Source organism: Misgurnus anguillicaudatus, chromosome 18 (assembly GCF_027580225.2).
Source record: "Misgurnus anguillicaudatus chromosome 18, ASM2758022v2, whole genome shotgun sequence".
Taxonomy (NCBI): domain Eukaryota; kingdom Metazoa; phylum Chordata; class Actinopteri; order Cypriniformes; family Cobitidae; genus Misgurnus; species Misgurnus anguillicaudatus.
The window spans coordinates 31,458,441-31,480,535 of NC_073354.2; the positions used below are offsets into that span (position 1 = coordinate 31,458,441).

The 22,095-nt window shown below is 36.3% G+C and overlaps 1 protein-coding gene across 1 annotated transcript in view; it reads left to right on the plus strand.

The window, feature by feature from the left end:
- man1a1 (mannosidase, alpha, class 1A, member 1) overlaps positions 1-22,095 on the plus strand; it is a 147,393-nt gene that overhangs the window by 40,538 nt on the left and 84,760 nt on the right. Inside the window, exons 3-4 of the mRNA XM_055187219.2 lie at positions 11,874-11,989; positions 21,751-21,831. Of these exons, the coding sequence (XP_055043194.1) occupies positions 11,874-11,989; positions 21,751-21,831 (197 nt within the window). The remainder of the gene's footprint in view (positions 1-11,873; positions 11,990-21,750; positions 21,832-22,095) is intronic.

Genomic DNA, 22,095 nt, shown 5'->3' on the forward strand with positions numbered 1-22,095 from the left:
TTGACAACCCAGTGGTTTGGGTTCATCCCTTTTTGACCCAACGCTGGGAGCTGAGCCCAACCATTGGGTCAAATTAACGTCGAAAATTTTTATATTTGATCCAATCATTGTAGAAAAAAAATCATTTTGGGTTGACAACCCAGTGGTTTGGGTTCATCCCTTTTTTACCCAACGCTGGGAGCTGAGCCCAACCATTGGGTCAAATTAACGCCGAAAATTTGCCCAAATCAACCCAGAATTTTGAGTTGAAACAACCCAGCAATTGGCTAGGTTTGTCTCTTTTTGACCTAGTGCTTGTTTGAAAATAACCCAGCATTTTTAGAGTGTAAGCACAGTTACATTGGAGTTTTCATTCAGTGCTCAGTGTAGCTCAGTGGTAGAGCATTGCATTAGCAATTCAAAAGGTCATGGGTTTGAACCCAGGGAACACACAAACTGATAAAAATACCTTGTATTGTCTACCTTGTCTACTGTAAGTAGCTTTGGATAAAATGTAAGTGCCTGTACCAAGCGTGCCCCACAAGCCCCAGGTGACTGGTCCCAGTATAGGTCATAAACCCGCCTCCCCATGTTATTTAATGGGACTTGAGACCAACTAAACAATTTAGTTACATTTCAATTATCTTTTTTTCCGAAGCTGGTTTCTGTCATTTACTGTAGCTTTTATTAAGTTGATGTAAATTCAAGTGTTTGTTTTTAAAATAAGTTTGTTTTAGTTAGTTATTTAATGCTATAAAAACTGTGGTGTCACGTGATGATTGACAGCTGTGATATGCGCATTCTGCGAGAGCGGGGCCTTGCTTCCTGCTCACTACTGCGCAGGACTGGTCCCGAAATCGCTACTGCGCAGACACAAGACCCAAGATGTCAGTACCGTATTGGGACACTGACGGCTTCAGTTTTCACCAATGGAACAGAGCGAACGGGCGTCGTCCATCTTTTTTTACAGTCTATGGCTTGTACACTGTAAAAATTTCTTGTTGCACTTACATTTTTAAGTTTAATTTAATTTAATTTCAACTTTATTGACTAGTGAGGAGTTGCTAAAAATAAAAGTAGAATTAGCTTAAGTTATTTCAACTTTATTTTGATAATTTATAGCAACTCCCCACTAGTCGAGAAAGTTGAGACTAGAGAGAAATAAATATTTCAAATTGATTAAACTTAAAAATTTAAGTCCAACAAGGGATTTTTTTACAGTGTATGTGCAAAAGAAACTAAGCAAAGTTTGGTATAGGATGAACAGTATGTAGTTCCTGTACATCCACACTTCTTTTCCTCTAATAAAACGCACAGGGAAATAGTTCTTCTCATTCTGTCTTTCTCTCCAAAATGTCCACCAATGTCCAGTTGTGATTTGGAAATAATCGTATCCCAGGTGACCTTGTGATCTCTGGTGTCCTGTGATTGTCCATAGCCTGAGATGTGCAATAAAAAAAAAAAATCACAATCTTTTGAAAGTGCAGAAGAACATCGATAAGTGGTAGAAGAGGGAGAGAGAAAACACAAGCGAACACACGAGTCCGGCTCTAAGCCCTTGTGTGCTCATTTAGCACAGTGGCTGTTGAACCATGATGTACTGTCAGTATATAGCTGCACTTGTATTAATGACCCAACAAAAAGTTGCGCACTAATCAGTGTTATGGTGCCGAAAACGTGGCTTTCGGAGGTGCTGGAAATGTAGTTTTAAGGCAACTAATACAATTGTTTGTTGAAGGCCTTGAAAACCATACATTTTCTGCTTTTCTGTTTCTAGCTTGGGATGCTCATCCAGTGTTTGCAGAGTTTGGCCTTTAACAGAGTTGAGCCAAAGGCTTTATTGAGTCTTTTTCCCCACAACCACTTTGGCAGAATGGTGATCTGGATTTGATAGACAATGGTTTACGATGGGGGTTTTGTTTGTGTTGGCACAGGCCGGTGTCCAGTGTCACAGCAGGCTGTAGTGTTATCCGGCTGTTTGGCGATGTGCTTACACACAGCTTCTCACATAGCCAGAGAGTCTTCTTGATTTTGTCATCTGCAGTTTAATCTTATTTATGATAAGATGCATTATGTTTTAGAGTCACAGAACAGTTCTAGAGAGTTTATGGATGAAGCCTGTCGTATATTCCTTTCATTATAGTAGTGCCATTAGAAAGGCTAAGTTGTAGATTAGTAGTGGATTAAACTTGATAAAATGTTTAAATAATCTTGCAGGCAATCTGTCCTATACAAAAACTATATATATATATATATATATATATATATATATATATATATATATATATATATATATATATATGTATATGTATATGTATATGTATATGTATATGTATATGTATATGTATATGTATATGTATATGTATATGTATATGTATTTATATAAAATTAACTAAGACGCGATTAGGCATCCTGCGGCACGGTAGGGGTTTAGGCTAATCCAGGACTAGGCCTTATTTATATTAGGTCATTTTTGACAAACATACCTTACAAAAAACACAACAGGTGTGCATGTTGAGACAAAACAATGTCACTGATATATGTCAAAAATGAATCAGGATAAGGTGTTTTTAAATTAAATCAAAATTGCATTTTAGTCTGGGACTAGGATAAGCCCTGTCCGGGAAACCGCCCCATAATCAATGAATATTGACAGATTTTTCATTCCTTAAAGTGACCTGCTAAAGAATATTCTCATGTTTACGTGCCAGTATCCTTTAGCTCAGAACATTCAAAACATTCAGGATTGTACCACCTTGCTGGTACTGCCAATGTCACTTTCAAATAGCTTTGGAGGTCAACCTTCATTTCCATAATTCCGTTTCCAGAAAGCTTCCTTTCAGTGCCAAAATGAGCAACCATCTGTCACACACGCCGTGTTGAGATGATCTCCACACGTGATGTTACCATCAGACATTACTGTTTGTTCCTTGTTTGTTTGTTTATCCTGGAAATTACAATTTAAAAAATGCTTTTGCAGGGCCAGTTATGGGTCTCATGGACTGCATTGATTAATCCATAACATGCACTGAGATGGAAGACCGTTCAATATCTGATTGTACATTCAACACTAGATTGTTATCATGTTCGATCCACAAGCTTCTCAAGGGGTATAATGTTGTTGAGATTGAGTCTGTGTTGAAAGATCAAGCAGATGTTTTTTTCTTTGAAATAGATTGGTATGGCCTTACCTGAGATCACAACATGATCTCTAAGGGCTCGGCAGAGATTTGTAGTCATGGATAGCTTTATCTCAAGTCATTGAGCGTCCAGTTTGTAATTTACCAGTGTAATTGCAATTGATAAGACCTTTGTATAGTGCCCAAGAGTCTCTTCTATTACTGTGTAGTGGACATTCCTGTAGATAAGTCTGTATGAACTGCTCCTGGTTTGGGTCAGCATACAAGGCGGAGAAAGATCAATAGTATTGCAATATTTAACTTGACAATCCTCTGTTTGAATAGGAATAGATTTTTTGTCTAAAAACTATGTGTTAAAAGTGTTTCCTTTGCCATTCTCAAGGCGTTGTAACGAGAGGGCACACATATTCACTGTCAGTGTAGGTTTTGTTGGTTTTGCCTAAAGAAAGAAAAGGTTGGTTTGCATCGTCTATGCATAAAATACAGACTGCATTTGTTTAGTGTTTGCATGCATCTGCTTTCAACTTTAGACATGTTGCATTGTAGACTTCTTGATTTCAGCATGACGTGATGGAGGTGATTGTTTGATATTTTTTGGTTTTTATTAGTGATGCACCATTACAAAATTTTGTGCCAGTACAGATATTTGATTACTTAAAGGTGGAGTGCACAATATCTGAAAAACGATTTGGAAAATGGAGTCAGGACAACTACCAAAACACACTTGTAGCCAATCAGCAGTAAGGTGCGTGTCTACTAAAGGACATTTTTGTCTGAGTTGCATATGTGTGGGGCGGGTCTATCAACAGAAGGTCTAGTCTCTATTGGGGTAGGGGCGTGTTTGTTTAGGTGATTTGAAATGTCAACATTGGCTTTCAGAGATCATGGACCCTGCCTTTAAAATAGGGTTTCATGAAATTGCAAAGGGGTCCATGAGTAGATGAAAAAGAAATGAGTACAAATAAATGAATAAAATGTAAATAAGTAATGTAAAATTTAAATAAAACACTGACAAAATATTTATTTTAGTTTTGTCTAATCTGCATGTCATGTGACCATTACACAACTCTACAATATATCAGAAAACTGAGAAATGGACCTGTATACGTTTAATCTACCAATAACAGGAAATTATCTAGTGATAAGGTCCAATAACAGGTAATAATGTCAATAACTATTAGGTCGGTATGAGATTTTGGCGGTATGATAACCTTAAAATACCACCGTTTCACGGTGTTGTAGTATTGCCATTGCAACACTAAAATGTGTTATTTTCAAATGTCTGCATATACAAACAACTTTTCAACTGGACACAATAAATTGTATTTTTAAGCAACATACAACATGTATGCCAGGCAAAAATAAGGCCTTAAATTATAATATTCTTTCAAAAAAATTATAATAATTATAAAATTAAAATGTATTAATATTAAAGGACAAGTTCGGTATTTTACACTTAAAGCCCTGTTTTCAGATTGTTTATGATGAAATATGATGCTGGCCGAGAATTTTCGGGTGTTTCTTGTCTCACCTCCCACCTCTATAATGGCTCTATAGGTGCACAGAAATAATCCTTCCTAAAATGCATTCAACTTTCATTTACAAAGACGTGAAACTCACCGAGTGGTCAGGGGTGTTCGCTGATATGCTCACACAAAAATCGCTGCAAAAGACGCATTCCAACAGGTTTTATTGTAGTTTTTGTCCAACTCCATTGACTTTTATTAGATGTGCTGTGAGGTACGGTATTACTCCGTGCTGGGAGCTTTGTTTGTATTCTTGCAATTGGCAAAGGCGGATTATCGCCACCCACTGGGCTGGAGTGTCTATTATTCAAGCTCTCAGCGGAAGAATGTACGGGTGTGAGGCGTTTGGAAAAATAGGTCCACAAGTTTACAACACCTGTTGGAAAGTATCTTTTGCAGCGATTTTTGTGTTAGCATATCAGTCAACACCACTCGGTGAGTTTCACGTCTTTTTAAACGAAAGTTTAATGCATTTTAGGACGGATTGTTCCAGTGCACCTATACACCCATTGTAGAGGTGGGAGGTGAAACAACAAACACCCGAAAATTCTCGGGGCAGCCGCATATGTCGAAATTTCAGTCAAAACCGTTCTATTTCATCATAAACAATCTGAAAACAGGGCTTTAAGTGTAAAATACCAAACTTGTCCTTTAATAATATCAAATGTAAACATCAAATCCATTGCCTGAATTAATTATTTAACTTAATTTTGTGTAAACACAACTTGAAAACGGTATCACATAAAATCTTTGTGGTTTTGAAACCTTGGCTCTTTAAAACCTCTGTATACCTTGAAACCAGTAACCAGCCCATGCCTAATAACTATGTAAAATACTTTTGATACAAGTTTAAAATGGATGAAAAATAAATGTTTTTGAAGTTAAACATGCAATACAGATTATAGGCTGATATATCAGTGCATCCATATTTTTTAATAAGTACTGTAAGTGTACTGTAAAGCAATGCTCATAAATTATTTACTGTGCTGATACTCATAACCGGCCTACTCAAGTTGACATGCAACTAAATGTTTTGGATGTGGTTTAGTTTTGCCACAAGAAAAATGAAACCCTAAAAGTTTTTTTTAGGTGAAGCAATGATGGCATGTGGTGAAAGTTGCATGAGCAAGCATCTCTTATATTGTCTATAGATTTATAGCTATAGAAATCATAAACTGTTATGTATATCTTTGGCCTAAACAGTTAAGAGTTTAAAAAGTGCTGGACTTGTTGTTGAATGGAATGCATCATTGCATACAGCAGAATATATATTTTTTAAGTCATTCGAAATTTAAGACATAGTCCTCTTCTTTGAAAACAATATAATGAGGTCACAGTTCTCATGTTTTTGCAGGCACACCCTGTTTTTGTCTTTGAGAGTTTTTCAGGGTGTAGCTTTTGTCTCTCTGGTCCAACAGCGCATCATATTTTATCAGAGGTTTTGAAGTTCTCATTCTCTCATGAGCTTTAGATTACAACCATGTGTAATTCTTCTTAAGATGTTTGAATTCAAGCAAGTGTTATCTGTCAATAACATACTTTCACTCTCGGGTGCACTTGAGCGAGCTCATTTACAAATCCCATTTTGCTACGATCTGATGAACGTTTTAAAAACATACACGTAGACCACGTAAATACACCATTCAGACGGTGTCTGCTCTCCAGTATTTCAGAAAAGCGTGGGTCACACTCATCTCAGTCTGTTTCCCTGACGTTAAAAAGGTTTTGCCTGCAGTAAGCTCTGATTTTGATTCAAAGAGAAAGGTTGTAAGGTAGAATAATGGCTTTAAACAGAAGCAGAGTTGAAAAGGCCACGTCAAACCATTAAACTGGAACTTTAACGACAAGCCATTTAAGAAGCATGAAGTCTGTTTTGCTTAAAGAAAGCTGAAGCCGTAGGAAACCAGAGGGAGGGCACTTTGCACGTTTTATGATGTGTTTTTTTTTTCTTGCCAGCACATCCTGTTTCCTTTTCCTGTTTCTCGTAACACCTCGTTGTCATTCTCTTCCACTTATGGATTGGAGAAGAGAGGGGGCATGACATTCCTGTTGCCCACACATGTTTTAAACCAAACCAAAGCTTTTTCTAATTTTTCTCAAGACAGATTGTTGTTAGTGAGATTCACGCTTTTATAAACAAGCTTTGGAAATGTACCCAAAGTGTTATTTTTCTGTCAACTACCATTGCTGTTGTTAGAATGGTTTAAATGTTTGGCATATTGGCATTTCCTTGGCATGTTTACGTCTTCCTCTTTCTTTGAGTTTCACCCAAAACCTCATGTTAAATAACTAGTGCATTAACTTCCCTCTTTTTGCTTGAAGTCTGTGTTTTTGTTGCAGTAATCTATAAACCCCCATTTTAAAGCACTTACAGACTTACCTTCATTTACTAATTTGCAGATCATTACTTATTTCCAGCTTAAACTTTTATTGAGCCATAAACCGTTAGTGTTATTTGTTCTGTGATTTGTTAGACATATTTCTAATTGTTGTTATTAGTATCATTACTGGCTGGTGGTTATATAACAGTACTTAAACATAAAATTATTTTCAGTGTGAGGTCTACAGCATATGAAAAAGCACATGTAACAAAAGCACTAAAACACAATTATTATTATCGTGTGTATACCAGAATATAAGACGACTCTTAAAATAAGACGACCACCCCATTTTACTGACTTTTTGTGTGTGTGTGTGTGGGGGGGGTGGGTTTGTGGAAAAAATCTGGTTTTCAACAGAAAATAATTTGATTTGAAAATTCAAGTGATAATTCATTGGAAAAACATTTTAACACCAATTAATTAAATATATGGATTAATTTGTCACAAATTTGTCAATGAATGAGTTCAGAAATGAATGAATGATTGACAAAAATGAATAACCTTTCCACAAAAATGCAATAATTATGTAGGCCCATGTATGTATGTAACTGCGGTATTGTGAAGATAGATAGAAAATAACCATCTGCTTTTTATCAAACACATATATCCAATGTTGGCGCCCTCTACTGTTTCCCCCTGCTTCCTTTCCGCCGTGATTTTGTCTATATCGCGAATATAAGACGACCCCACATTTTTCAGCCTTATTTTAGGACAAAAACCTTGTCTTATATTCGGGTATATACGGTAATGATCATATTAGGGCTTGGACCATATGATGATATTATCATATACCACTGACGATCTACGGTATATCGACACTCGCTGCGTTCGCTTTACTTTTTTCAACATCCGCAGCACCGCGAGAGTACTGCTCTGCATGCTTTCAAATGAGTCTTGCGGATCTTCAATGTTATACAGAAGTCCGTGTGGCGAAACATGCAATATTATTGTATATTGCGATCTTTTTATATTCGAATATTGTTTTTTCCCCCCATCCCCATGGCCATTTTTGCCTTTATTTGACAGTGATTAGGGAGAGGACAGGAAAGTACAGGGAAGAAAGAGGGGTATGGGATCGGCAGATGACCACGAGCCGGAATCGAACTCGGGTCACCGGAAGTGCGAAAGCACCACATGTCGGAGCTCTGCCCGCTAAACCACCGGCTCCGATGGTATTTTTTTTACACATCGCCCGCCCCTAGAATTGGCATGAGTACCCGTGTACTTAACTCTTTCCCGCCATTGACGAATTATCTCGTCAATTAAAAAAAAAACATTTGCATGAAAAAATTTGTTCCTAATGAGTTTTTATGGTAATGTATAACACCCAATTATCCACTAGATGGCTTATTGACTAACCCAATTGATAAAAAACTGAAGCAAACAATATTTATTAATTTTACACTCCGTGTATGTATGTTTTTGATAATCATTTTGAATCTGAGATCTAACAAAATTCTTTCACAAATATGCAATTATTTCATTTTTTTGCTAAAAAATTTTATTTTTGAAGAAAAATACCCATTTTTAAGAGTTTATAAGCAGAGAAAAAATATAGATAGGATATAAATAAAAAAAAATCCTGTTTTGCTTGTTTGTTTATTGTTTGTTTGAAAGCAGAGGGTCTGTTCTTTCATTTGATATATTTGTAAGTTTATATATTTTTAGAAGAACATTTTTCGTTCCATAGTGGTCATAGTTTCTTCCATGTTAATTTTGTAACACATATTCAATATTTTTATTTTTAATTTAATGCATACACCCCATCTCCCATATGCCCCACCCCATATGCTACACCTCTGACTACTTGTTTTTCAGACTTATGGAGTACTCCATATAAAGAAATTCTAATACAGTTACTATTATTGATTTATTGCATCATTTCTTTTGGCTTTAACTAAGCAAATCTTGAAAGGCATGTGAATGCTCCGTAGGCGGTGTTTGATTTAGGATGTTGCATACAAACATTACTCATAATAATTTTTGTCATGTTGTGTCTTGCACATCAGCAAACAGAGCAAGGACTGTTAGATGAGCAACACAGCTGGTTGGCAGCGTTGCATTTCTTGAAGAGAGTTGCTTGCAGTGCCAGACTTCAATAATTAAAGTACAAAAGGCAGTGGCGTCAACCTGCTGCGTTTGTAATCAGTACAAATGTAAAATCCACTAGTGAATGACTAGAAAAATGTGCCGTTACCATATGCTCATTGTTTCTTTTTCTGTTTCAAGTTTGTGTGTCATAACATTAGCACCTTAATTTACTGCATTAGTTTTCCTTTTTTCACGCTGTCTGTGAATGTGGCCTAAATGGTGAGTTTTCGTAAACGAGTAATTTTTAAATGAATTAAATTAAAAATGTAATTTTCAATGTAATACGTAGCATCAAATTAGAAATAGTCAGATTCATGGCTGAGTGACTAGACTGTAAAAATTATGTCAAATTAACATATTTTATGTTACTTTAACTTAAAAAATTAAGTTAAACAATTTCAACTTGTTTTTAAAGGTTATGTCAACTTATAACAAGTTAAAGCTTAAAATAGTAGGTTAAATTGACTTGCAAACCAAGTTGTTTTATTTTTTTTATAGTGTAGAGCACATGCAACCAACACATTAAATCCTGGTGCTTGTCCAAATCCAATTTTTGCCCTCTCTCTTTATTGAAACCATATTCCCTTTTATCGTTTACAGCTTTTTTGTGCTTGTCACAGCTTTTACAGGTCAAAGACCAAAGCTACTGACACTTTCCTGGCAATATTTTTCTGCTGGCCTTCACATTTTACTTGTCCTGCCTATTTTTGTTAAATGCGTTTTTGCAACATATTTAGCAACATATTTTCGTCTTAAATGCTTGGACCTTTTAGCAAAATATTAGTCATTCGATTAGATGATGTTACTTTGTAACATTTAAAGGAGCTGTATGTAACATTGATTTGAACTTGGTACCACAGTCTAAATTCAAAATATTGTAGATCAGGGATGGGCAACTGGTGGCCCGAGGGCCGCACACGGCCCGGGGTAAATTTTAATACGGCCCGCGGGACCACATTATACTTAATCAAATACTTTTAAAATAATGATTTTTGTATTAGGACGTAAATACTCCCAACAAGGAGGGGGCGCTAGGTCCCGCGGATCGTCACAATAAGCATAGGCCTGTGTTTAGGCTTATGTGAAGAAGAGGTCGAGGTCCGACTCGAGATCCGATCAGGTTGGGTTTCAAGTTTCACGCGTGCCTCGGACAAGGGTCGGGTACAATAATCGGGTCTCGGGTTATTTAAAATGAATGTGTTTTTGCCGAATGGACCCGAGAAGCCCTGAACTGTCGTATGTGTGTGTCAATGTCCTTTTCAAACCTCCCCTGTTTGCCAAGAGCGCTTGCGACATTGTGTGGCTGGCAATAGGTTAATTTTTGTTGAGACAGACATGTCAGATATTTTTAAATGTACTTTTTAGCGGTTACCTTGGTGTCATCGTCATATAAACAAATGGAGCAGCTCTCCAAATTTGTTACGAGGCCACCGGGGCAGCAGACTGCACAAACGTCAGTTTACATTCGGGTCCAGTCGGGTTAAAAATAATGCCACTGGTTTGGGTGACGGGTCGTACTTGGGCCAGAATTGCTCTCAGATTTGAAAGGTGAAATACATTGTTATTAAAATTTTTTATATATATTTTGTTTTGAATTTATGTATTTTTATTTCAAATAATTTTGATCTCTTAGGGTGGGATAAGAAACTCCTCTATACTAATTTAAAAGTGCCTTGTTTGTTACAGATGTTAAAGCAATGCATTTAAGAAGTTTTATCTGAAATGCTTGTCCACTGAAAATAAAGTTATAATTTATAGTTTATAAGTTTTATAGTTAAAATCTTTAAAGACAGGTCAATTGTATATTGTGTTTTTTTAATAAAGGAAATTAAGAATGATGTTAATTGTGCGTGTGGTTCTGGCCCCCTTGGTATAAAGGAGGGTTGCCAGACACATACAGGAGCGCAACTGATGATGGAAATCATATGTTTATATGCTTTTTTATGTTTGCCATGTTTTTAGTTGTCTGCAAATTACAAACCCACTTGTGTGGAATTTTATGACTCAATCTGCGGCTCATTTTGGCAGTTGAGTCAATCAGAGGTCGCATTTATGGCCCATCGTGGTCTCATTTAAACAACCGTGATAACTGGCAACCGACCTGTCGAAATACACTTTTGGGTAAATAGGCAGTGGGCATGATCACACAGATCAAAAACTGGTCAGAAAATAATTGACTACAGCAGTGTTTTTCAGAGAAACAGAACTTAATATCTTCAAATATTTTATGTTTTTTATTGAGTACAGTCAAAAACCTAGCTTTTTTTAAATCAGTACATTTCAACAATAATGCTCAACACATGTCATAAATTCAAATGTTTGCAGGGCATTAAACACGTTTTTTTAAAAGGTTCCAAGATATAGTAATATTTGAATGTGCTGTTATTAAGTTATATTTTATCTGAACTGCCTATGATCAAACCAAAGAGTTATTAAGCGTCTGGGTTCCAGTTACACAGGATGTTGAGTTATCTGCTTACGCTGGAAGTGGTCTAAAAATTATGCAAAGTCTCTTTATCTGAATCTAGGTTTACATTTGAGCGTTAACTTACAAGGTTTGTATTTGCGGCCCGGTTTTGTTTGCTCTCTGCAGAGTTTTTTTCTTCCAGGCAGGGCATCGGTGACAATATCTCTGAGGCTCTGAAGTGTTTATCATAAAGCCATCGGTACATTAAGCTGCCGCTGTGTTCTTCTAATCCTAAAGGTAAACCCACAGGAAATCTTCTAAAATGATTTGTTGTCATACTTATCCACAGGAAGTCTCAAAGGAGCCACCATTGTGGATGCACTGGACACGCTCTACATCATGGAGATGTATGACGAATTCGAGGCTGCTACAGAGTGGGTGGAGAGGAACCTGGATTTTAACATGGTAAGACCGTCTCAGGCTAAAATGATTTTAATGATTGCATAATAAAATGGATTCAATCAGAATAATGACTTTTTGATGAGGCTTTTATACATGAATTTATGAATGTGAATTGTGTTCAGGTCATCTTGAGCTTTTCTGGGTGGGTGAAGATCTCTTATCATTACTGCTTGTTGATCAGCCAGTAGGGCTCTGACTCATGTTACTGCGTAATCAGACTTTTTACATCTGCCAACAAAACCACTCTCCAAGGTTCATATATATCTCTACAGATTTCCTTTTTCTTATTCCAGTTGTTTGTACTAAATTTTATTTCCACACTCTCTACCACTAATCTTTCATTCATGACACCGAGTTCATGAATTACAGTTCATTATAGTTCAGTCCAGATGTTTTTTGTTTGAAGTTTTTTTCATGATGTAAAAGCGTTATTTCATAAGAATCATCATTTTCTTCAATTTATGAGAAAGTACAAGATCTTAATGTATTATCAAAACATGAAGTCATGTTCAAGGAGCATTTATTGAAAGTAACCTTTAAGGGATGCATAACGATTAATCGCGATTAATCTATAGCAGAATAAAAGTTTTTGTTTACATCATATATGTGTGTAAACTGTGTATAATAATTATGTATATATAAATATGCACACATACATGTACAATTTCTTAAATATATACATGGATGTGTGTGCAACAAAGTTATTATACACAGTTCACACACATATATGATGTAAACAAAAACTTTTATTCTGCTATCGATTAATCGCGATTAATTGTTATGCATCTCTATAACCTTTGCAACTTTGTCATATGCAAGACGGATGAATGCATAAATGCAAAGATGCCTTTTGGATCAGGAACTTGGCCTGCCTAGTTATAATGAGGCATTGGAAACGTAAGCAATAAGGTACGAGAGGCTATGCTGTATCGTGAATAAGTAACGGCTGAAGGGCGTTGTTAGGCACGACGCGAAGCGGAGCAAATACAAACCTTATTGCTTTTATAAAACGGTTACCACACAATATTAAAGTATAAAAAAAATATTAGTGCAACTTTCATGCAGTTAAATCTATAAAAGCATTCCTTCCGCTAGAAAAAATAGTCCCTGACTGCGAACAACAACATGAAAGCTCAAAAAACAACAACAAACTGTTCTCAGACTTTGTCTCATTATATGTTTATGTGTTGCTAAGGGTGTTGCTAAGGGCGCAGTGATATTAAATAGAACCGTTGGGTGAAGCGGTCATAGCAGTGTTTTATCGTGAGTAAAGCACACCTATTGACCAATCAGAATCAAGGATTGGAACTAAATGTTTTATAATAGGGTTGTAATTAAATCGGACAGTTCATTGAACACGGTACGGTATCAATTATCTCCGTGAGCGATGCAATGTTTGCCGGTACATCAAACATTTCTTCGATGCAATTATGATTTCATTCAATTAATTTGTCGATACTTTAATATTATAAGCCTATTTAAGCAGTTAGATTTTAATAACTCACGAATGCAACAAAAATATATAACTTGAACGTTTAATTAAACTCTTAAAAAAAAGCACAATCTTTGTCCCAATTGGGACATTTACATCAACAAACTAAGAAAAAAATAAACTTTTTTTTAAAATAAAGAAAAAGTCACAAAATCAAGCTTATGATGGCAACCTGTTTGTTTGTCCAATCCATTGTCCAAATACAAAATATTTTCAAACCCACGACTTTTGGTTGAGCTGCTACAACCACATTGTTGCCGCATTGCATTCACTTGCTGACACTAGCTTATGAAAATAAACGAAAATGTGCGCTTTGGCGGCGATGCGTAGATGGATGTTACATCAAGGAATGAGCAAGTGGAAAGTGTCAAAATTAAGGTACCTCATATCAATATTTTATGTGTGGCATTGATGCATCATATCATTAGAAATTGTATCTATGCATCGATCCATATCAATGTATTGTTACAGCCCTATTAGATACTATTATCTCTGAACAACTTAACCATTTTAGTGGCCCTCAGGGTAAAATGTTATTTAAAGCTATAATATGTAAGATTTTTGTAATATAATTTTCAAAAACCACTTGCACAGTGTGATATATGTCATGGAGTTGTGTACTTACATTATCCCAAAAGTTACCAAAGATTTGTAAGTCCAGAAAAATATATTAAATTATGACTCGTCGCTTGTCTCCCTAGTAATTTTTGCCCTTTTAGTGACTTTACATCTGTGCTATCCTCCTTTCCGGTTGTAAAAACTATGGCAACACGAGGGTCAAATGCGGAAGTGGTGGTTGGGGAGCGTGCACACCAATTTGTTTAAACGGCAGGCAGGCGCCGACTGTGGGCGCTTGCCAGCGTTTTTTTGTTTATCAGTCGTTGAACGATGGGCTGGTTGGTTGTTGTGATATTTGTCATACCCCTCCTCCTCTGGGATTGGATGGCTGCGTGACATTGACAAGCTGAGCATTTAACCCACAGTTGAAAATTTTTCAGGCGGTCAGCACACTTTTGAAAAGCGTGGCGGTTCCATTGGAAAACATATGCCAGCCGCTGGCATAAATGCCTTGGTGTACACTCCCCCTTATATAGCATCTAACATGCAGCTGTTATGCCTTGCAGCTAATTCCTTAAGATTGCATAAAATAATGTAATTAAGCGTACAGGTAAAAACATGAATTTATTTTCTTACCTATGATTAACAAATTCCCTTTATTTTTGGAAGGTAAAAACAACATCTCGAATCATTCCACTCTCCTTCATAACGTTATTAAGCTTCGCCTTTGTTATTGTGTTATTGTGAAAAATCCTACATGTTGTGAATTTAAAACATTTCGGATATACCCTTTTTTTATGAAAGTGCTGTTAATATAATCACAACAAATCATGGCACATGGTAAAATTTATTAACTACATTGTTTAAACCAAGTTGAAACAACCCATTAAATGTGTTTATATAGAAGTCTGCTACAGACAGTAAGGTGTGAGTATATCAGCTGCAATTATCAGTTTTATAACTACTTTAAAGGCAATTCTCCTCTGAAATCTGATTTATCATAAAGATAAACAGCAGCACATTGCGAGAGGAAGTCATTAGTCTATGAAGAGTTTCAGATCGCTCCACAAATGGCTAAACGAAGTTGATGAACAAATTAAGGCTTAATGCATGCACGATAAAGTACTTTTTTCTTCCTCTCTTTGATGTTATATTAGTTTTCTGTATGAAGTTATTTTCATTGCACATTGTACGTGGCTTTATCATTAGTTAACAATCGGAAATCCTCATACGTCCTACTATTTTGTTTTAAAGCAAAAAGTTGAACCATATAGGGCCCAATGCTTTAATGAAGAGTGTTAAACAACTTTTAATTGAAAGGCTTTTCTTTCTACCCTCAAGCAATTCTTACAATGAAAGAGCTCATGGAAATCCCACGTGAATCAGTTATTAATATTCAGCCGTCTCTGGAATGCTAAACAACTCATGTGTGATGTTCAAAATCTTCTTTCTCAGCAGAGAAATGTTTGACATTGTAAATTTAGTCATGCATTCTTTGTTTGACCCTTGCTGTCATCAAGTTATCTTTGAGCAGCTAAGAGGTGTTAGCCACTCGAGTAAAAAGTTATCGGTAAATCAAGCCTATGTTATTGTCTACACTTTCATTCAAAGTGCCGATTCATAAACCTGTTTGGCAACAGGTTTATTTAAAAAAATAAGATTAATCCTTGCTTGAGGTTTGGCAAGCCCAATATGTTAGCATCTTCGTCCAACTTTTTGGTTTTCCGGTCATTCCTTTTTTTAGAAGAAACTTCTTAGAGGAAACTTCTTCGAATCCCTATTAGCACACTCTGTTGTTTTACCACCAACAAATTGCTTTAGTGAGAAATCCGACTCTGACTCAGAAGAGCTTTAGCTTTATCAACAGCCCCAATCTCTTTTCTTTTTTATGCTGCGGGTTTGTTTTATTCCTGTAAGAAGCCAGCAACATTGAAGGTCAGATTGACCAAATGCTGTAAAAAACAGCTATGCTGCAGTGACCACAAATCCCTGGACACGACCCGAGTGAGATAACCTTTCAGAACTCATACAGATAGAGACATCATACCGCTTGCGGATCGAAGAGTCTCATCAGAAGCGTATAAATAGAAATTTTCTCCTCTTTATATAAAAAAGCTTAGCAGACAGACGCATACCATTAGACACAGAAGCCAAGAGGCTCATTGCCCAATGACTACTTTACTAATGGTGCTGCTGGTTATTCATCGGCACAGTGTGGCATGTTGCTTTCATCCATTTCATTTCTACGTATTGCAGAATTTGGGACAGATTTACTAAAAGGGGCAAATTAGCGTCCGATTGCAATTTCTATAAAGCGCAGATGGGAGTGGTAATATCTGCGGGTTATTTACTAACAAAGCGCAAATTAAATAACACAGGCGCAATGGCTGATTTCCACAATGACCAACGCAGTCTTCTAATGGTTCATTCACACCAGCCGCGGTAGAGGCGACAAAAACTCGCTAATCGAGCGTACTTGGACTCTTGAACATTTTGAGTTTACTCGCTTCATCCGCGCGTGAAATTCTAGTCATTCGAGACAGTCACGTGGAATTTCGCGTCATGGGAGGGGCTTCTGCGACTCTGGTGAGACTCCGCTAGCTTCCTGTAATCATGTGACTACTACAGCAAGGTCCTGATTGGTTAACGCGGCGCGAATTTCAATTGCGCATTCCCGCAGCAATGTTCAATTCGCACGGATCGCGCCATCCACGCATTCTGCGCCATTTGCACCGCGCCTACCGGGCGTAACGTGCCGCGGGATGCCTAATCGCGTCTTTGCATTGACTTAACATGTAAATCATCCGCGCTTGCCACCTCTACCGCGTCTGGTGTGAACCCTGCATAAGAGCAACGCAAATCAGTTCAGGGTCACAGATTTTGAGTTCAGCACCACGGACATCGCAGTGGAAAATTCAGGGTGTGATCCCAGCCAACGTAGCCATTCGTTCAGACACTAAATAGAACTGGAAGACAAAAAATAAAGGTTTACAAGAAGTTTTGAAACGTCTGGTATTATGTGTCTTCTTCTAATGACTCCTCTTTTATTTACTTTAGCAAACAAAAAATAACATGGCTTGGCAAACAATATTTTTCAATAATATGTTCCTCTTATCACGCGTTCTATGCTCTCTGATGCCTCTTTTTTTGGCAATAATTACAGCCATTACAAGTGCACAGTAATTTAAGACAGTTTTTTTCAGCGTGAAATAATGGCGCAATTCAGTCGTAACACACGTGCAAACATTAGTAAATCGTGTTGCGTGAACCATTCAAATAATCTCCTCCCAAAAATGTTGCATCTGAAAGGGAAACTCCTAGAAATGCATATGCAATAATAACAGTCGCAAAAATAACTAGACCACACTTTTTCGGTGCTAATGATTCACTGTGGGTCTTTAGTAAATCCAGACATCATTATTTATCGCTAAAATGATGGTTTGCACCCTTTGTGTCATAAACTGTATTCTCATCCGTTGCAGATACACTGTAAGCCCATGCAGGTTGATTGAACTTAAAAAAATTATGGAAACTCGTTGCCCTAAAAAAGTTAATTTTGCCTGGTTGAAATAACAATTAATTTTAAGTTTAATGTACTTAATGTTTAAATTTTTTCAAATATTCCTGCACTCTTAACCAAGATTAGATGACATTACTAGAAATGTGTGAGGAAACCCGTTGCATATAACTTTAGTTTTTATCACTTTATATTACTTTTGATGTTATAAATGGTATTATAACAAAAATTAATGACTGACTTTAAGTCAAACATTGAATAAACGTGATTCTCCACAGAAAGACACAAAACATTTGTTTTGACATACATTGTCAGTACTGTAGAGAGAAATACAATAAAATGTTCTGAACAGTGTTCATGTATGGAAACACTGATCACCTGAACGGTGACTTCACAAAATTATCATTTACAACAAAACAACATCAATAATATAAGAGCTTGAACCTATATGACATTATATTAGCAAATATTTGAGTAGTGAAAGTTCTTATCAGTTTTAAATTTGTGAAAAGCAGAAAATAATCAAAATATTCAGGCGCAAAGGATTATGGGTATTCCTCACAACATGAACTAATAATTTTAAGTTCATTTTACTTGAATGTTTTAGTTTAATAGATTTTGTAAGGTTAACTGTTAATTCAACTAAACTTTTTAAACAGAAAATATTAATGATGTTTCCTTGATTGTTTGAGTAAAGACAATTTCTGGGTTAACAGTGTATGGATCTAAAATAGCCACATAATCCTCTGCAAGTGTTATTTTAACTCATTAATATCAGTGATTCACATACATTTATTTTTATACTCAAGGCCTTTTCAACTCTATAATAATTGCAGAGTTCTGATTTCACATTGACGTTTTACATATTCATGTATGCATGAGAAACATTTCATGACTCAAAATGAAATTCTGAAGCATCTTGGGTTTTGGCAGATTGTTCAGGGGTGTTTTTGACCCACTTTTGTTTTACACACATCAGTCAAACTGACTGCAGAGCACAGGGACTTTACCAGGTTTTTCTGTTTAACGCAGTGGGATATTCAGCCTGAACTACCAAGGAACAGGCCGTGTTTACCAGAGCTTTATTCTTCCTTTTTATTCAGCTTCCCTTTTTTAATTTGACATTTACAAGGAAGCCTTTGTCATGGTCTTTTAGTACTGACAGATCTCTCAAAGACCAACAAAAGGGTCAAAGCATCACTTTGGAAACACCTGGCGCCCTGTTGCAGTTGGAACCGTTTAAGCAATTGAGAGGAGGCTATCCATAACGGCCCTAACCACCTCCAGACAGCAGCCATTTATCTTTCCCAAAGTGCCCGATCTGGTCCCAAACCGGATGTTTACCAGTGTGATGCAAACGTTTCTCTGCTGCGCCGTCCACGCAACTTTAGGAAATTGTTTGGATGGTAAATGATAATAATCATCCGTACTAAGCGATAAGTGGACCGTTAGGGTTTTGTTGCCTGGAGACGAAGCAGAGATGTAAATATTTCACCTCATAAACCATTAGGCAAGACCACAGATGTCTTGCTGTGGTCAGGCTGTTTAATGGTATATGACAAAGCCTAAATGAGACTAGCGGTTTTTAACCCACAGTGTGCACAGTGCCAGATTGCCAAATATGAAATATGAATGTAAACTGTACCAACTAAAATAGCTGTTCTGGGAACTTTGTGGTCTAGTTAAAGGGATAGTTCACCAAAATATGAAAATTCTGTCATCATTTAATCACACTAATGCTGTTCAAAACCTGTGTGAGTTTCTTTATTCTGTTGAACACAAACTGTGATATTTTGATTAATGATGGTAAGCACACAGTTGACAGTACCCATTGACTTCAATAGTATTTGTTATTCCGCTTATGGAAGTCAATGGATACCACCAACTGTGTGCTTACCATAATTGATCAAAATATCTTCTTTATCATTTATCAAAATATCATCTTTTTTTATTCAGCTGAATAAAGGAACTCATTTTGGGTAAACTATCTTTTAAAGTATATCCAAATGTTTGTAATGTTTCTTATTACATATTCATTAACATAAAGGGGCTGTTTCCCGGACAGGGTTTAGACTAGTCCTAGACTGAAATAAATGTTAAAGCTGTTCAAACTGAAAACAACTTGCACTGACATATCTTAAAATACATCAATGCCATTTGTTTGCCTTAAAATGCACACAAGTAATGTTTTGAGTAAGGCATGTTTGATAAAACTAGTTAAATTTCCTAATTAAACTAAGGCCTAGTCCTGGCTTTAGCTAATCCCTGTCCGGGAAACCACCCCAATATGTTAAAGGGGACATATCATGAAAATCGTACTTTTCCATGCTATAATTGGGTCCCCAGTGCTTCTATCAACCATGAAAATGTGAAAAAGAACAACCTAGTAACTTAGTTATGTGAAAAAATAGGTAATTGCAATGTGGCTCCCTTTGTGATGTCAGAAGGGGATATTTATAATAATACCTCTCACTAATCTGCACCATCCAACCACGGCACTGCCATTGAGTGCAGAGAGAGAGAAAGAAAGAGAGAGAGAAAGAGAGAGAGACAGAGAAAGAGATGAATTGACAGCACACTTAAATTTCAACAAACCACCATTATGGCGATCAGTGTTTGCATTTCATTAGCTCATGTGGGTGATTCTCACGAAATCCAGATTTAGAAGGTGTCCATGAAATTTTTTTTTGCAAAAAAGCCCTTGAAGCAAAAAAATAATTCCTATAAAATTATTTACATTTTTTAGATTATCAATAAAAAAATTATCATTACCGCAACATGATATTACATTAAATATATGCATTTACAAACTCATGTTTCGGTAATGAGAACTAAAAAGTTCTCTAGGTACTATGAGAAACAAAATTTTAACTTTTATCTGGAGAGAAAAAATAATAACTGCTTACTTGGGAGCCAGCTTGAGTGTCACAGTCAAATTTTGTCATTTCCAAAACATTTTGTATGAAAATTGTTGCGGAGGATGAGAAAATGGGTCTTGGACACATTTATATTTCTTATTATTGTCACTACATTTACCAATTATCACAAAATACCACATGTTTCTTTACTGTAAATGTTTATAATATAACATGCACTGAAGCTTTTAATTTTTTTGAGTTTTTTATTATAAATATTTCCATGTCAAAGAACCCAAATCCAGTCATGGACACGTTGCGGTAATGAAAAATGTCCCCTTAAATGTGGAAAAAACAACAAAACTGTTTTTATGATGTCATTTGAAATCATGTGCAAAATAGTACATGAAGAGATGTTTGTAACTGTATGCTTCTTACTTTGATAGCATTTACTTTTACAATCAAAATGTTTCATGACACCTCACAAGTCTAATTTCGCGAGAATCAACCATTTGCATTTAATGGACACACCCAAAAATGGCACATTTTTGCTCACACCTACGAAGTGTCAATTTTAACATGCTGTAATAAATGATCTGTGGGGTATTTTGAGCTAAGCCTTCACATATGTACTCTGTGGACACCAAAGCATTATTTTACATCTAAAAAAAAGTATTGTGAAATGTCCCCTCTAAAAACAGGGCACGGTGGGTAATATCAGGTAATTATTCTTCTTGTCAGCTAAATATGACCTAAAGGTACAATATAACTTCTAAGAGATTTACTACTAAAATATTTACTTTTTTTTGTACTACACTGTCAGAAAAATTGTCAAAAATGGTCCCAAGCTGTAACCGGGGTAATACCCCTTTTAAAAGGTCCTAATGTGTAACATTTATGTAAAGATATGTATACATTAGGTACCATTATGTACCTTTGAGGTACTCATATGTACCTCTGAGGTACAAAAGGGTACTTTTTGAAAGGGTACCACCCTAGTGACAACTACAGTATACTTCTTTTATAATTCTTCATGTTTGTGTTCAAATAACATGTTATGAAAAACCCAAAACCCAAATCAACAGAAAACATCTAGACATTTTACATGAACGTGAGCTTGTTTTTACCTTTCCTCAATCCCAGCTAAGATGAGAATACAGCCCTGTTGTATTATTTTTCTTGTATTTGGTGTGTGTGTGTACATGGGGGGATGTTTTTAGTAATACCCATACTTTATTCTGTTTTTACAGTCTGTGGTTCAAGGTAAGCCAGCTGCAGTATTTTTATGAGCTGAAATATTCATGTCCTCTTTTGTTTTCTCGTTTCTTTTTTATTCTCTCAGAATGCAGAAATCTCAGTCTTTGAAGTGAACATCCGTTTCGTCGGAGGGCTGCTGTCCGCTTATTATCTCTCAGGCAAAGAGGTACGTAAACATTGCATGTAGATACAGACACTCTTCAATACTCCGCCACAATCAATGTGTGCTTTTTGCCAAAGCATTTGATATGCAAGTTACCTTCAGGCGGCCTGTCAATTATAGTCGGCGTGCATTTGTTCTCAGGTCCTTCACATGTTTAAAGACTGTTTTTCACAATCTGTGTGTGTGCGTCTGTTGAAAATCGGTGACATTTAAAGTTGGCAGGGCACAACACACATCTCAAGAGAGACAAGAAGGCCTCAGGTCCTT